Source organism: Panthera onca, chromosome B1 (genome assembly GCF_046562875.1).
Source record: "Panthera onca isolate mPanOnc1 chromosome B1, mPanOnc1 haplotype 2, whole genome shotgun sequence".
In the NCBI taxonomy this organism is placed as follows: Eukaryota; Metazoa; Chordata; class Mammalia; order Carnivora; family Felidae; genus Panthera; species Panthera onca.
Genome location: NC_138342.1, coordinates 82263244 through 82279488, shown reverse-complemented (window position 1 = coordinate 82279488; position 16245 = coordinate 82263244). Strand labels below are relative to the sequence as shown.

The window sequence follows — 16245 nt, the reverse complement described above, 5'->3', positions numbered from 1 at the left end:
CTATGCAAAAGGTTCTCAAATATAAGCCTACTAAGTATCACATGGGGAGTTTAGGAAACACGCAGATTTCTGCGTGCAGTACCAGGTTACATGGGTGGTGCTGGAAATTTTTCCTGATTTCATCTCTCCTTCTAATTCTGTGAAGCTTGGAAAAAAACATTCCCATACACATTTACACACAGTTCTGAACTGCTCATATTTCGAACCTGCTCCCTAGCACCCATGAAGGTGCTCCAGGAGGAGGTCGGATACGCAACCAATAGGCACACCTTCTCAGCGCTCTAAAACAGTTTCCAGCCACGCGTTCTATCCTTCCCCAGGGGTCAAAAGCTTAATGGTTTATGATTTATAATCCCAATTCCAACTTCCCAGAAGACTTCCTGGAACCAGTCAGGATCTTCGGCACTATTCCTTCTCGCGGGGGCATTTGCTGTCCGAGTTTGTGTTTACTGCAAGACCCTAGGGTGAGAATTGTATCCCGGCTGGGACTCCTTTGAGCCATCTCTCCTTGGTTGTCCGCATTTCTGGGACGAGGCTCATGTTTCCGGCAGGTGGGGAGGTTGGGTTGGAGCCACACTTGGATTCCGGAGACGTTCCTTTGCAATTCTCCCAATCTACTCGCCCCATTTCCCGTCTCTTTTTTCCTCCCCCTTCCCCGCTCCCCAACCCTCTGCTCCCAGCAAAGTCTACGACCCCTTTCCACTCACGCTCAGTGGCCGGGAGTCTTCTCTTGCAGCACTACCGGGTGGTGGAGGAGGGGGCGAGTGTGGTCACACCCGGAAGGGGGCTTGTCCGGGAACAGGGGGCTCGCAGGATCCGTACTACCCAGCCCTCTCGCCCCGGAGCGACCCTCTCCCCCGGGTACCCCCAGATGCAGTCTGCCGCAGCGGGTGGCGGAGAGGGACCCGCTGCTCTTCAATCCCAGTCTCTCCGCCAGCCTGCTCCCAATCCCGGGGCGCGCTTCCTCCTCCCTTCCGCCAGTCTTCCTCCCCACCTACTCCGCTGCCGCGCTGGGGGGTCGGCGGCGCTCCCGGCTGGTCCTAGAAGGGGCGGGGAGAAAGGCAGCGGGAGGAGCGGAGAGCGGTGGCAGGAGGCGGTGCGGCTACGTGGGCCCGCGGCCGCCCGGGAGCGCCCGAGCCCGTACGCGCGCGCGCGAGCCTCGCCGAGGCTCTGGCGGCGGGCAGCCGGCGGCAGGGCGGAGCTGCGGGCGGAGGAGCCGCGCGCCGAGGGGGCGGAGCGAGCGGCGGGCGGAGCGAGGGGTGGGAGGGCGCGCGCGAGCCGGCGGGCGGGCGAGCGAGTAGCGTCTCCACCAGCATCTGCTGTGGCCGCGTTTGCCCGAAGCTCGGAGACCGACGGACCGACAGATCGCCTGGCGGACAGACGCGGGCTCTCGCCTTGGGCTCGGGGCCAGCTTTGGCGAGGCTCGGGGTTTGCAGCGCGCGGTTTCTCCGCTAGCTCACGGCCACCCCGGCTCCGGCGGCCTCGACGCGCAGGGGGCTGGAGGTGCGGGAGCGGCTCTCCGCCGGTCGGTCCCCGTGCGGTTCAGCCGCGGCCCGGAGCTGCGTCCCAGATCCCTTGCTCCCCTCCGGGCTGCTCCGAGCAACGGTGCTCCGGGGCTCCAAACTCGGGCTGCCGGGGCAAGTGTCTTCATGAACCCAGAGGATGTCCGGGAAGCACTACAAGGGTCCTGAAGTCAGTTGTTGCATCAAATATTTCATATTTGGCTTCAATGTCATATTTTGGGTAAGTTGGAGCGCTTCTGGGATTTCAACTATTGTGGCCGATCGATCCGCGGCGATTTCCCCCACGTTGCTTGCTGCTTTTACTTTTCGCAGCCCCTCGGGCGCTTGCCCGAGCAAGGAGAGGCATTTGCCTTCCGCCTTTCCAGCTTGCGCGTTGGAGAGATAAACATTTAATCCTATTTAGGAGTGGGAAGAGGTAAAAAGAAAAACCGAGCCGGAAAGGGGGCACCCAGGCCTTGGGGTGGCTTTTTAAGGGACGAATAGCAGGGATGCAGATGAAAGAAAGGCTCGGCAGTTTGAGAAATGAGCAACCGCACGAATTAGATTTGCTCCCGGTGGGATATGGCTGTTGGGCAGAGCGTGGTGTCATAATAGGGAAGGCTAATCGGGCAGAGCCGACCCTGAGGTCCACCTTCTAACGGGGATCTGATTGGACGAGGGCTTGGCTCCGTGTTGCCGCGGCTGGTCTGTGCCATGCTCAGCGTGTATCTTCTTGCACCATCTCGGGCTTTGTGTAGGATGCAGATGCAGTGGTATACGGTTCTGTAATGTACACGTAAATAACGCTTCCTGCGCGCTCTTCCCCATCAGCTGGAAAGCGCTTCTTTTGCATAATGGACTGGCTAGTGGGCGCGTGGGGTGGAGGGTTTTATTTCCATGTGTATCTTCTCAGGGTGATAACAAGTCACCATCAACATGTTTCAGTGTGTTCGTGCCTCACGTCCTCCTTTTCTAAGGAGTGACACAGAGTGGGCCGTTTTGGGGAAACCTTGGAGAAATGCAAAGAGAATGTATGAGATACGTTTTATTGGGGGTACGGAGAGCAAATGCTTGAACGAAAGATTCAAACCACGCTCTGGCTTTGCTGGCAACACAGGGTGCTGGGCACCTATTGTAATTAGGCTGGGATGCCTACTCTTTTGTTTTGTTTGGATTCTTTTCCTTGATTTCACAAACGTGTTCAGCAACCAGACAAAGAGTTCACTAGGGCAAGGAGAGAACGTTGGTTCAAAGACTGTGTTATTCCTGCCGCCCCCCCCCCCCCCCCCGCCAATCCCATCCCATCCCATCCCATCCCATCTTCTTCCTTAATGTGCCCCCCCCCCCCCCCAGTGGAAAGTAAAGATGGTGGCTGTCTGGGGGTGTTTTCCAAGTTGCTATTCAGTGTAGGTTCAGTATGAGACACACAATAATGCAACGGTGGGATCAGTCATAATCCACGGCAGTATGCACACATTGTGTGTTTATTTTGATTGTTCTTTAATTTTAGCCATTTGTTGTAGACATGTACAGCTATGAGAATAGTTATCCATATAGCTCTGTATATTCATTTTTTTTTCCTACTCACATTAACAAAGCCATTTTTACATTTTTTCCTATTTTCTGTTGAAGTGTCTTGCATTGGTTTGCATGTTTTGCAAAGGGAAATGGAAGGGTTTGGGGACCACTCTGTGTCACCATGTCATCTGTCCTCAAGACTCATAAAGAGAATGGGGGGGGTGGAGAACATGAATAAATATTGTATCTAGTCATTCACAGACAGGTTTGTATGTTTTTCTTGCCAGAGATTGTATGTGATTCCTGTGAGTGGTCGCCCCCTCCCTGCTGCAATTAATAGGAAGAAGAAATTATTTTTTTTCTTTGCTTCTCTTTTTGTCATCTGAAAAATGTTGAAAAGTGCTGGGTAGTCACATTTCTGAGTGAGGTGTTTTGATTTTATTGGACCTTGAAACTTTGTGACTTTGAGAGTCAGGGACTACTGAACTGAGACTGGACCTTGTTGAGGTAATGAGTCCAGGCCTCTGCATTCTACTTGAACACTTTCAAAAGTTGCATGTTTCAGCTACCAGGCAACAGAAAGCACCCAGGGGCTTTCTCTGTAGTTTCATAGCAGGAGGTGGAAAAGAAAGGGATTCGGACCTGTTTCCCTAACAGTTTGGTGTAGTTTTGTGCAGTATACAGAGGAAAATTTAGTATTTTCTGTGGATTGGGTTGTAGCAGTTCCACTAGAACTGTGGAGAGCATCAAAGAATTACGGAATGCGTGCATAGAGATTTCCAGAATAGAGCTTCCTCTTGTTTGATTTTGAAGGTCTTTTGGCGGGAGTTTTATGGGAAGCCTGAGAGGAAACCTAGGCTGTGGAACTAAACAAGCTACCCCAGGCAAAATTCCTTATAGCCCTTCTCTGCTTTGTATATGCTTCCTCCCTCCTTTCTGTGCCTAGTGCCTTTTACCCAGGTACCCCTTCATACCTTTCCTATCCTGCTGTCTACTTCAAAATTACCCCATATTTAAATCTCCCAGTGTGTCAGTACCATAGTCTCTCGTCACAATCAGCAGGAAGGTAACATGACATTCGATTAAAGTACAGTAATTCAGACTAAGATATTAGTGACTGAAGAACGGGGGTCAGTAACTTGGCAGTCTGCTTCTGTCAAGTTGCACATCTCTACCCAATACAGAGTTACCATCCTGTCAGTTACTGCCAGAAACAGCAGACTCGATGCTACCCTTACACAGTTATGAAGAAGAGATTCATAATAGAGAGCATGGCTTCCTAATCTTTCATTTTCACGCTGTGAGATGCTAGAATAAATGTGACATACATCGAGGACGTTTGGAGGTGTATGTAGTTCTGGTGAAATAAAATTGACATGTGGACATTGTCACCCTGGCACTGTGAGCTTGGTTCTCTTGCTAATGGGTAGTTTGACTCCTTGCTAGTCAGTTAACTGCCCTGGGCCTCAGTTTCTCAGCTCTTAAAATGAAGGAGTTGGATGAATTGTAAGGTTCTTTCTAGTTCTGACAAAGAATGTATCTGTCACGTTCCAATAGGCTAGGGAAGAAAAATACAAGAGATGGGCACCGTGTATAATGAAAATAGCATCTATGGGAGTACTTACTACAGACCTTTTCTCTTACTGAGAGTTGTCTGAAGATCAGTTTTCTTACTTCATTTTTTCTTCTTGGCTTATTCACTCATTGGTGTAGTTTGCATTCTTCCCTGTCCCCAACTGTGAATCTCAAATGGAGTCCTGTGAGTCATTAAAAAAAAATTTTTTTTATTATTAGAGTTACAGTTTGGTGTGTAAAATGTGAATCCTTTTATATAACAGTTGTACGATATTCTGAGTAACAAAGTCAACATCTTGTACAGATTCCTTTCTCATTAGTTGTCACAGGGTGGTGGGGAAAATCTCATTTTCCCTATTTAATGTTGGAAGACCTCAAGCCAGAAGGGAATTGGTTTTATTGAGGGTGTCACCCTACTAGGACATTTCTTGGAAAACCCTTAGGCTGCTTTGAGGTGGGTGAGGGAAGAGACAGGGAATTTTGTTTTAAAGTCTCTTTTTTTGGGGGACTGAACCCCCACATCACCTCACACCATTAATAGATGTTTTGCTCTGGACTTTTTTGGATTTTGGTTTTAATGCTTAACTGTTTGTAGGCAAGTAAATTGACCTCATTCTGGTGTTGTTGATCTGTTGTTATGTAACAATCAACCCCAACTCTTAGTGGTTTCAAACAAAACTTTTTTATTATACCTCACAGTTATGTGATTTGAGCAGGCTCATCTGGGCAGTTGCCCTTGGGGTCTCTTGGGCAGTTGCAGTGAGATGTGAAGTCTCACTGAGGTAGGGTGGCCAGGATGGTGTACTCACATGACTGGCAGTTGATGTTTGCTTACAGCTCAGCCAGGATTGTTGGTTAGAGCACCTATTTGAGGCTTCTTCCTGTCTCTGAGACTGAAAGAAGGTTCCAGCCAGTTAAAACTACTTACCTGCCCCATTGTCACTTTTGTCTGTTTTACTCATTAAAGCACACATGGAGTCTGCTAAATTTCAAGGGGGAGAAGAAAGAAATTCTACCTTTTATGGACAAACGTCAAGGTCATGTGGCTTGCGGCCATCTTTGGAACATACACTCTGCTGCACTGAGCCATAATTTCTGGTTTATAAAGGAAGGATAACATTATCTAATGGAATTATAGTTTCAAGGATTCAGTGAGTAACATATTACCCAGTACAATGTCTCAATATGTAACACATGGTGACTATCATTATTGTTATTGTCTCTAGACTTTATACTGGTTCCATTCTGCACTGTAGAACTTCTAGAATACTTTAGCCTGATACTTTGGCATCATTACCACTAGGAAATGTTAATACCTTTAAGATCTTCCTAGGATTCAGTAAAATGGATTCAGTAAATTTGTCACTTATTAGAAAAAAAAGCCCCATGGATCAGTGGAAACCTTGAATGACTTGGGAAAACCAAGAATGGCTTGGGGACACCAACTGGTTTTTCTCTTCTCTTTACAGTACAGTTAGAACAGCCTTGGATACTTGAGGCCAAATTTCTCTTTGATGTGCTTTCAAATATTACATTGTGTCTTTAAGAGGAGGTTTATCCTGGGTTGATGGCAGAATATTGTATCTAATTTGTTTCCACAGGGCTTAAATTCAGAGAGGAGAGAGATTTAGGGAACCTTGGGGGGGCATTAAGTAGGAAGCCTTATCTTATGATTCACTATAAATTGTAAGATGTTCTGGAATGACGATACATCAGCAGTTTATAAGTCATAATTTTTGTTTTAATTTGCTAGACATCTGTTAGCTTCGATGGCAACCATATGGGAGTCTAAATTGCCTTTTGAATTACAGGGAGATGGTAGGAAGAAAGCTAAATATGGTTATGAAAGTGTCATATGGAAAAAGTGTAACAAAGGTGTATAGACCTCAGTGGGGAAAGTAATTGAATACTGAACTTGCTTGGTCTGGCTGTTCACTCTTGGGTCAGTGAGAAGGCACTGAAGCATTCACACTTGATGATATCCCTGGAAGATAGAAATGAAGCAAAGGGGGAAAAGGTAGAAAACCAAATGATGTTCCACCCAGCATCAAATTGCCAAGGTGAGCTAAAATGGATCACTCTGTCTTAATGTGTCCACAATAATAATCCCAGGCATAAGGTGAAAGCAACCCGTGTTTTAACAAAGCTTTATAATTATGGTCTCTTTCTTCTAAGCATCTCAAAGCATCTTAACAAGCATATTATGACATCTTTGTGACAGATGAAGAAACTGGAGCACAGAGATGTGGAGTGACTTTTGAGCTGTTTGAAGAAGGTGTCAGGGTTCGCTTTTCAAGTATTAAGTCTCCTCTAGTAACGATAGCCCTAGCTTCTCCTTTGAAACTTATTTTAGAAGATGCTTTTAATTTTAAAATAAAACATCAAGTAAGTCACTTACATCTGTTCATAATTGAAAAGTGATAAAGTTTTTGCATATGCCTCAATTAACACCACCCACTAGCATAAAGAGTTAGGATGAAAATGTTAGAGAATATGATAGTATAATAAACTATGTGTAGTCTATTGAAAATTCATAAATGAAAATTGGATTATTAAAGACAATTAAAGACAATGGAGTACTGAAGACACATGCTTCTTTCTATATGTGACACTGATGACTATCTTACATTTCTAACCTCTGAATCATTAATCATCACTGGATTATAAGGGCCTCACCTGCAGGGACTGTCTCTCCATCATTTTCATAATCTCAGTGTCTAGCACATTGTCTGGAACATAGTAGATGTTTAATAAATATTTGTTGAACGAACGAATTATGAAATCATTGGAAAGTACCTAGACGTCATCTCCTCTAACTTCCTATTCAGTGAGACATTTTCTCTAACATCCTGCCAACCCATCTAAACATGGATCTGTTTTTGGACCACTTTAATTGTTAGAGTTTCACTTGTCCTCCAAGTAGATGTAATATGTTTCCCTGTAACTCCCATCCTTGTAATTTACTGTGGCTGATTTTTAATTTTTGTTTTGAAACAATCTTAGACCTACAGAGAAATTGCATGTGGTATAATTTGTTTTTATCCTGAATCTTTTGAGAAAAAGTTGCCAGAAAGATGGCTGTCACACCAACACTTCACTGTATATTTCCTGTAAACTAGGGTATTCTCCCAGATAGCCACAGGACAGCCATCCAAGCCAGGAAATTACCACTGATACATTACCATCATCTAATCCTTAGACCTCATTCAAGTTTCCCAGTTGTTCCAGTCATGTCTTGTAAAGCAAAGAATCCAATGCAGAACATACATTGTATTTACTTAGCTCTTTCAGTCCTTCTCTGTCAGGATCTGGACACACTTGAAGATTATAAACCAGCTATTTTGTATAATGTCCCTCCCTTTGGGTTTGTCTTCCATTTTCTCATTCTTAGATTCAGACTGTGCATCGTTGGTAGGAAAATTACAGAAATGGTGCCGTGTTCGTTTCATGGCATCCCATCAGATGGCACTGATTTCTGTTTGTCCTGTTACTGTTGATGGTCACTTGATTAAAGTGTGGTCTGCCAAAGCTGCTCTGCCATGAAGTTACTCTTTTTCCTTTTGTAATTTGTACATATTTTGTGACAGGTTACGTCCAAACAACGTAAATAGCCCAGTCCTCATCAAAATTTCAACCTGTTAATTTATATAAATCAGTAAGAAGTTGCTTCCTTTTCTTCAGTGCATTTTAAACTGTTACTCTCCTGGGGCACCTGGGTGGCTCAGTTCGTTGGGTGTCCAACTTCGGCTTAGGTCATGATTTCACAGCTCATGGGTTCGAGCCCCGCGTCGGGCTCTGTGCTGACAGCTCAGAGTCTGGAGCCTGCTTCAGATTCTGTGTCTTCCTCTCTCTCTGCCCCTCCCCTGCTCACACTCTGTGTCTCTCTCTTAAAAATAAATAAACATTAAAAATAAAAAATAAAATAAACTATTACCCTCCTTACTTTGATGTTGCAGTTGGTCCCAGGTTTGGTGGCCATGCTGCCTCCTGTGCCATTTATTTATTTGTTTGTTTATTTATTTTTAATGTTTATTTATTTTTGAGAAACAGAGGCTGGAGGAAGAGTAGAGTGAGGGAGACAGAGGATTGGAAGCAGGCTCTGCATTGACAGCAGAGAGCCTGACATGGGATTCAAACCCACAAACTGTGAGATCAAGACCTGAGCTCAACCGACTGAGCCACCCAGGCGCCGCCCCCCCCCCCCCCCCTCCTGTGCCCTTTAACTCCCATCATTCTTTGAACATTTCTGTGCTTTCTGGCAGAACAAGATGTTCCAAGCTCATTTTGTAATTTTGGGGTGTCATCTATTGTATCAGTCATTTCTCCAAGGAGCCTTGGTTCCTTTGAGTGGCAAATGTTATTTAGAAGCCAAGATCTAGTTGCTAAGTGTGCTCATCGCTATGAGGGTATCACCACCCCTGGGAATTCCCAGTGGATATAATGGCGGCATATGTGTATGTATATACATATATGCACATATGCATATATTACATATGCGTTTCTATATTTATTTATATTTTGAAAATCATGATTTCCGTGATACCTCAAATCCCTATTTGATACCATGGGGTTTATTCTAGGTTTTTCCTTTTCTATATTTGTAAATCCCTTCTTTGATCGTGAGATTCCTGGCTCCCATTATTCTTAACAGTTTACTTATTTGATAAGTTCTCCTCATATGTAGCCAGTCTTCCACAGCTGCTCCTGTTGCCCTCCTTACCTGCTGATGCCGCAACATGAATGCCACAACCCTGCACCCCAAAATACCCTCCCTACTCTGATTGGGCTCTGATACTGTGCTCTGGGCTTCCACATCCCTCTTCATACCCGTACTTGCACAAAGGCCTACCTTGCTTGGTCCCAACTAATGGCTTTAGGACAGAATTTTTCAGAAGAAGGGAAAGGGCCTATGTAACACTTTTGTGATATGAAACAAAACTTACCTCCTTTCTCTGTAGCCCTTCAGTATTTAAAAACAGGTATTTTGTCATTCCTAAACCTTCTGTTTTCCATCTTTAAAAACTGTTCTGTTTTCCAGCTTTAAATTCCTCCATGTATTCTTCATGTACAATTTCCAGATTGTTCTTTGCCCTTGTCACGATACTCTGCCTGTGGTCAGACACACTTCCATTAATGTAGCAACCAGAGTGGAACACATTCTTCACTCACTGTTCCAACCATGCAGAAAGCAGTGGGCTGTTACTATCGAACTTCCTCTTAAGTCTCTAGGCCATGCTGGACCTATAGGTAGAAGCCTCTGCCACCGCCTGGATTTGTCTTTGAGTAAGTTACTCTCACAAATTATTTCCTCAGTTGCTTATCTCAAATATGGGGAAAATAATTCCAATATCTCATAGAGTTGTTATCCAGTATTAAAGGAGAGCATGCACATGAAGGTGCTTGGTAAAAGGTAAATCTCTCAATACAAATAGTAGTGATTAACCTCAGCTAAACCACACAGGCTTTTCTTGGCAGCCAGAGAACATTGTTGGCTCAAAGTGAATTTCTAGTGAAATGAAACCTTCACTTCTTTTTCAGGTGAACTTCTGTCAAACTCATCTCCTTAGGCTAAGTGCTAATCAGCAGCCCTAACCCTCTAGTTAATTATTTGAATTTAGATTTAGTGCTATATGTTTATCCCATTTATATGTCTTATTCCAGCCCTGCAGTTTTTAAACTGTGCTGCCAGAAGCCCTAGGCTTCCTTGAGGTATGCTTGGGCTGACAGGGAGTATCTGTGACCTCTCTCCCCGCCTGAGAACTCAGCCATTAGGTTTGATATTTTGGGATACCATGAAAAACTTTGCTTGAAAAGAGGGGTCTCCTGCTTAAACAAACTATTGAAAACCACCATTCTAGCTTTCAGATGTTTTTGAATCTTGATGGTCAAGGCATGTTTTAACAAAATCATTGCTTGTGTGGGTCCTTCTTCTATGTGTGAATCTCTTCATGCCCAGGAAGTCCGTCTCACTAACTAGAGTGACTTCTGTAAGATCAGTTGGCATTTCACCTCTTTATAGATGTAGCAGTGTAGTTAGTAAGTTGTTAGGAAATTTTAGTCTTCCCACCAGGGGATCTGATTCAGTAGGTCCTGGATGGGGCCTTGGTATTGTGGGGTTTTGTGTGCGTGTGTGTGTGTGTGTGTGTGTGTGTGTGTGTGTATGTGTGTGTGTTTTGTTTTGTTTTTAAATGCCTGCAGGTGATTCTGATGCCCAGCTGAGTTTGAGAAGCTCTGGTTGTTTTTCTTGGCAAGATGTAGCATCTCTTCCAAATGCTGTCTGGAGAGGACACTTGGGGGAGCTGGGAGTGGGTAGTGTAGAGCCATGACCAAAGAGTGACTGATTTCACCAGCACATGAAGCTAGTGTTCGTTGCTTATGAGAAAAAAATAATGAGGCCTATTTTATCCTTCATGGAATTTTTTATTAATCCAAAAATGCCAGTTTATTTTTAAATCTGAAAGTCCTAAAAACAAAATGAGAAAATCTCTGCTAAACAGAACCTCTTGTGCTGCAATTAGTATGCTAAAAATTAGCATCATATAGGGATAGAAGCTAGTTATTTACTCGACAGGAACAGTGAAGAAATAGACATTTTGTTCTTTTGCCCTAGCTGCCCTGCACACTTCAGGGCAGTGGACTGGGTCTAACCACAGATGCCAGATAGTGAACTGTCCTCCCCTTCAAATATCGGCCTCCCTGGCCAAGGTGCTCTTCCTTTCCTGGGACTTTCTCCTGTTTCTCCAGCCCTCCGTACCCTCATTTGGGGATGGGGTGAAGGGGAGTTGCTTTCTGTATCTCTAGGGCAGTTTTGTTGATTTCACTGCTGCAATGCCATTGCAGGGACATTTCTTCTCCCACATCCCCGTGTGCGGCACTGTCACAAAGAGCTGACAGTGACACAACACAGGAGACTCAAGCCTGATGTTTGTCAGTTTACTTTTTTTTTCTCTTGTTAATTTTTATTTAAAATTTTTTACTATTTATTTTGAGAAAGCGAGTGACGTGTGTATGTGCGCTCACACACGTACACACGTGTGACCAGGGGAGGGGCAGAGAGAGAATCTCAAGCAGAGAATCTGACACGGGGCTCAGCCTCACAAGCTGTGAGATCATGACCTGAGCTGAAACAAGAGTCGGACACCTAACCGAGTCACCCAGGCACCCCTGTCAGTTTACTTTAGCAAGGGAAGCTTCAATGTAGAATATTCAGAGTGTGCATAATGAATTTTCAGATAATTTTCTTGACTTTTTCCTACCCCCTTTAAAAAGATTAGGTATTTGGTTATGGCTGGGCTCCTAAAGTGGACATTTTTTGAAAGAAATAAAATCTGGAAAAAAATTCTAAAGTATTTCTCTGAGATGTGTTACTGGGGCATAGTTATCACACTGCTCTGAAAAAGGAAAGAAAAAGAGCGCCTGGGTGGCTCCGTTGGTTGGGTGTCCGACTTTTGATCTCAAGTCAGGTCTTGATCTTGTGAGGTCAAGCCCTATGTTGGGGTCCACTCTGGGCTCTGCAGTGGGTGTAAAGACTACTTAAAAAAAAAAAAAAGACCCAGAATGGGGGACAAACACTGTGGTTAGCACTGATGGTATCTGTATGTAAAAGATTGTTAATTATGAAATGCAAGGTATAATTTTTAAGCAATGTAATCACCAACCTTGATAACCAATTAGTATTTGGAAGTAGATGGCAAAACACTTTGGCTCCTCTCATTGAAAAGGCAAAGTGATGTTGTATACCTCTTCCAGCTACTGTTTACTATTTACAGAAGTATTGTAAGACAGGGCTCTTTTTACTTGTTGAGATTTTTTTTTTTTCTAAATTATACTTGGCACTAAGTCTTGAATTTCTAAAAATCTGGAGGGAACAGCTGGTGCTCTAATAAATATTCAGGCCAGCTATTTTAATGCTTTGTACTTCATTAAGTAGTCCTAATAAAAGGGGAATACTTGAGTTAAGCATTTCTCAAAGTATGTTTTGCTTCCAACAAAAATTTCCCCCAGCTGTTAATATTTCCCCCCAAGCAGCCTTAAAATTTAATTCTGCCAAGTAAGTAGTTCTAATCACTATTGAAGCATTTAATGCCAAAAGTTAGTTCTCCTGTTTTAAGGTATAGTTCTATAAAAATGCCCCAGCCCTTTAACGGATGCAGACTCCACAGGTCATTGACCTTGTGGAAAAATGGTTTATTTGGGACCGTATTAGAGAGTGATGAAAAAGGTGCATCGTGACTTGGGCAGGCGAGGAAGCAGGCTGAAGAGTATGGTGTTGAGTTTGGATTTCACGTGTGTCTGATTTTTACCCAGCTCTCTTCCCAGGCCTGTGACCTTAGGTTATTTTGTCACCTTACAGTTCAATCTCCTCATCTGCAAAATGGCGTTCTTAGTCGTAGTGTTAATTGATGTCGTTAATAGTAGTATTAAGACTCAATATCTGTCTTGGAGTCATGAAGATTAGAGGAGTTAATATGTATGAATGGCTTGGAAAACTCAGTAGATATTAGCAGTTATTACTGTTTTCCTCAACACCCATGATTTTTTTTTTTTTGATTGTTTTTTTCTTAACTTCTTTCAGAACCATTCAAGTAATCTTACATTGTAACATATTTTTTGTTCTCTGTAATGTTCTGCCTACATAAGCGCATTCTCAAAATAACTAAAGGGAAAAGAGATCTAACAAATGTTCACAGTGTTCTTTTCATTGTAATGAATGGCATGTAATTCTTATCATGGATACCAGACCATGAATTTGCATCTATTGTTTGTTGTTAATTTCCCCGTTTTTTCTTTACCCATTTAGATTCCCTTTTCATTTTCTTTGCAAAACCATACGGTCTTGGTCTCCTATTAGTGTTTTGTGCTGGGACAGTTGAGTTTCTGACGTTGAGCTCTGGTGTTAGGCCTAACACCTGGCGGAAATAAAAATCTTTTATTAACATCTGTTGAATCGGGATATTCTAGAAATATCTGGATGGCTGTAACTACATATTTTTAGCTTTTAGCTTTTATGGTATCATCAGTCATGTATATTTTGGTCATTGTTTTACTCTGTATTTCAGAAAAATTCTTTAGATTGTTGAAGGGGCCTTCGAATTGGCACACACGTAGAATTTTGGCCTGAAGTACCTGGTCATTGACTAAAGGGCCACCCATCTTGGTGACTGACTGACGGTGTGACTTCTCTGCGGCAGTAATGGGGTGCACTGGGTGCTGTGCTCTTTTGCCTCCAGTGGCATCATGTGACACAGAGGACCCAGAGTGTCCTAATTTCTTTCTTTCTGTTTTTTTTTTTTTTTAGTGTGTTGAATTTTTATTATCTAATTGTCATTGTATTTTCTTGACTACTGGGTTTAAGAACATAGCTTCATTTCCAAACATTTTTGTTTTTTTTTATTTACCTTTCCATTAATTGATTTCTTTTTTTTTCCCAATATATGAAGTTTATTGTCAAATTGGTTTCCATACAACACCCAGTGCTCATCCCAAAAGGTGCCCTCCTCTTTTTTTTTTTTTTAAGTTTATTTATTTATTTTTGAGAGAGACAGAGACAATGTGAGCAGGGGAGGGGCAGAGAGAGAGAGGGAGAGAGAGAATCCCAAGCAGGCTCTGTGATGTTAGCGGAGAGCTCTATGAGGGGCTCGAACTCACAAAACTGTGAGATCGTGGCCTGAGCCAAAACCAAGTGTCAGATGCTTAACTGACTGAGCCACCCAGGTGCCCCAGGCTGTCCTAAATTCTAAGCATAATCTTCTCTCTAATTAGGCTCACCTCTAGGAGAAAAGGCCAGGGAATGCTAATTTAGTAGGTGCAAGGAGCCTTGTCACTCACTGTTATGCAGAAGGTGTACAGAAAACCCCAGCCCTTGAAAGGGAAGGAGGAGGGATGAAAGGGAGGGTAAGTAGAATTTTTACTGTAGTGTTCACTGGTCAAAAAGAATGATCTGTGGAGCATGACAGGATATTATAGGAGCATACTTAAGGTAATTTTAGCCTACCTGCAACATGCCCAACACTATTAATTTTGATTCCCTCGTTGGCCTCACAATCCTTTGATGGTTTGTAACTTCCCTTTGCAAACACTGAAGTTATCCCCTTGTCCTTCTGATCTGTGCTAGCCAGTTTCCGTGAGGCCTGGAGGATGGCCCACCTGATAATCCAAACAGCGAACCCCAAAGTTCAGTCATTTGCAAGCTTCCTGCATGGTTTTGGACAAACTCTGGTGCCACCTCAGAGTTTCTCAAATTTTAATGTGCATACAATTCACGTGGGGAATCTTGTTTAACATGCAGATTCCGATTCAGTAGGCGTGAGAGAGGCCATCTAACACTTTCATAAGCTCACTGGTGAGGCTACGGTGGCTGGTCCACTGATCTCATTTTGAATTGCAAGGATCTAGACCATTGCAAACTTATTCTTTTCTTTTAAATCAATTCTGTTTTTAAACCTTAAATACATTTATTAAAAAAAACTTCAAAAATATAATTATTCAAATACATACAGTGACGATAATCTGGCTTATTAATTTCTAGGTAGTGATTGGTGCCTGCTAGCAGGCCTGAGTCAGAAGCTTATTTTCCTTTGTTACAACAGAGGTTAACAAGTGTACAAAGTGTTCGACGTCCTGGCATCAAATGAAGACTTTCTCCTTGACTAGACCAGAGGATTAAAAGAGAGTTGAAAAGGAAATGATTTTCTTATTCAAGATTGTTTAATGCTGTATTCTAAAATCATCTCTTCTGGCACCCCAGGTCACCAGGGAATCTCACTTTGGGGAGCCCTGCTTTTAAGTAATTCGAAGGAAGGCATACATTTATAAGCTAAACTCTATTAGTGAGATGGATGGATCTCTAGAGGTAAAATGGTTGGGGAGATGTGTTGAAAGTTTTGCCTACTTCAGGTTCTGTTTCCTGTCGGGGAAAAAAGAGAGGTACCCCCCATTTCTGAAAAGTTGCTACCAGCTCTGGGCCCAATGAGTAGTTACATCTTAGGCAGAAAAAAGAAAATGCTTTGGAAAATCGGATCTCCGGCTAATAGGAGGTTGACCTTAAAAACTGAGGAAATCTATCTCAGTGGGTTCCTTTTACATCCATCTCCTCTTCCTTCAAGTTGCTTTGGATTATGTTCAATTTGGAATCAGTCCATTTACTTGATGCATTCTTTAGAATAGGACATTTTCTTTATACTTTTCTATTGTAAAAACAATACAGCAACACTAATATACATTTTTTTGAAGGAAAAGAAATTCACCACAATCCCAGTAATACTTTCTTTTGGTTCAATTATATTAAAAATGGAGACTCTTAGTGAAATACTGTGAGAGCAGTGAACAAACACCCCGAAACAAACAAAAAGCCATTTTAGGGTCTCACTAAAGAGACTTGTAGTCTCTTACAAGGATTTGAATTTAACAAACCTCGGTTACTTAACTTTGTAAAGGAAAAAAAAAAAAGTGCTTTTCCATCAATAGCTTAAAATTTTGTTTTAATGTTTATTTATTTTTGACAGAGAGAAAGAGAGAGAGAGAGAAAGAGAGCACGTGCAGAGGAGGAGCAGAGAGAGGAAGGCGCAGACTCCAGGCTTTGAGCTGTCAGCACAGAGCCCTGTGCAGGGCTTGACTCACAAACTGTGAGATGATGACCTGAGCCGAAGTC

General features: G+C 43.1%; 1 protein-coding gene across 5 annotated transcripts in view; it reads left to right on the top strand.

Annotated features, from left to right (window-relative positions):
* The first annotated feature begins 520 nt into the window (after positions 1-520).
* The window catches only part of TSPAN5 (tetraspanin 5), a 176481-nt gene continuing 160756 nt past the window's right edge, over positions 521-16245 (top strand). For 2 of the 5 annotated variants that reach the window (XR_014137610.1, XR_014137609.1), the window contains exon 1: positions 521-1743. Coding sequence is in view for 3 of the 5 variants with exons in the window: in XM_060654589.3 (XP_060510572.1) it covers positions 1663-1743 (81 nt within the window). In the remaining 2 variants the exon portion in view is untranslated. The remainder of the gene's footprint in view (positions 1744-16245) is intronic. The other 3 variants (XM_060654589.3, XM_060654586.3, XM_060654585.3) reach the window with 3 other exon arrangements.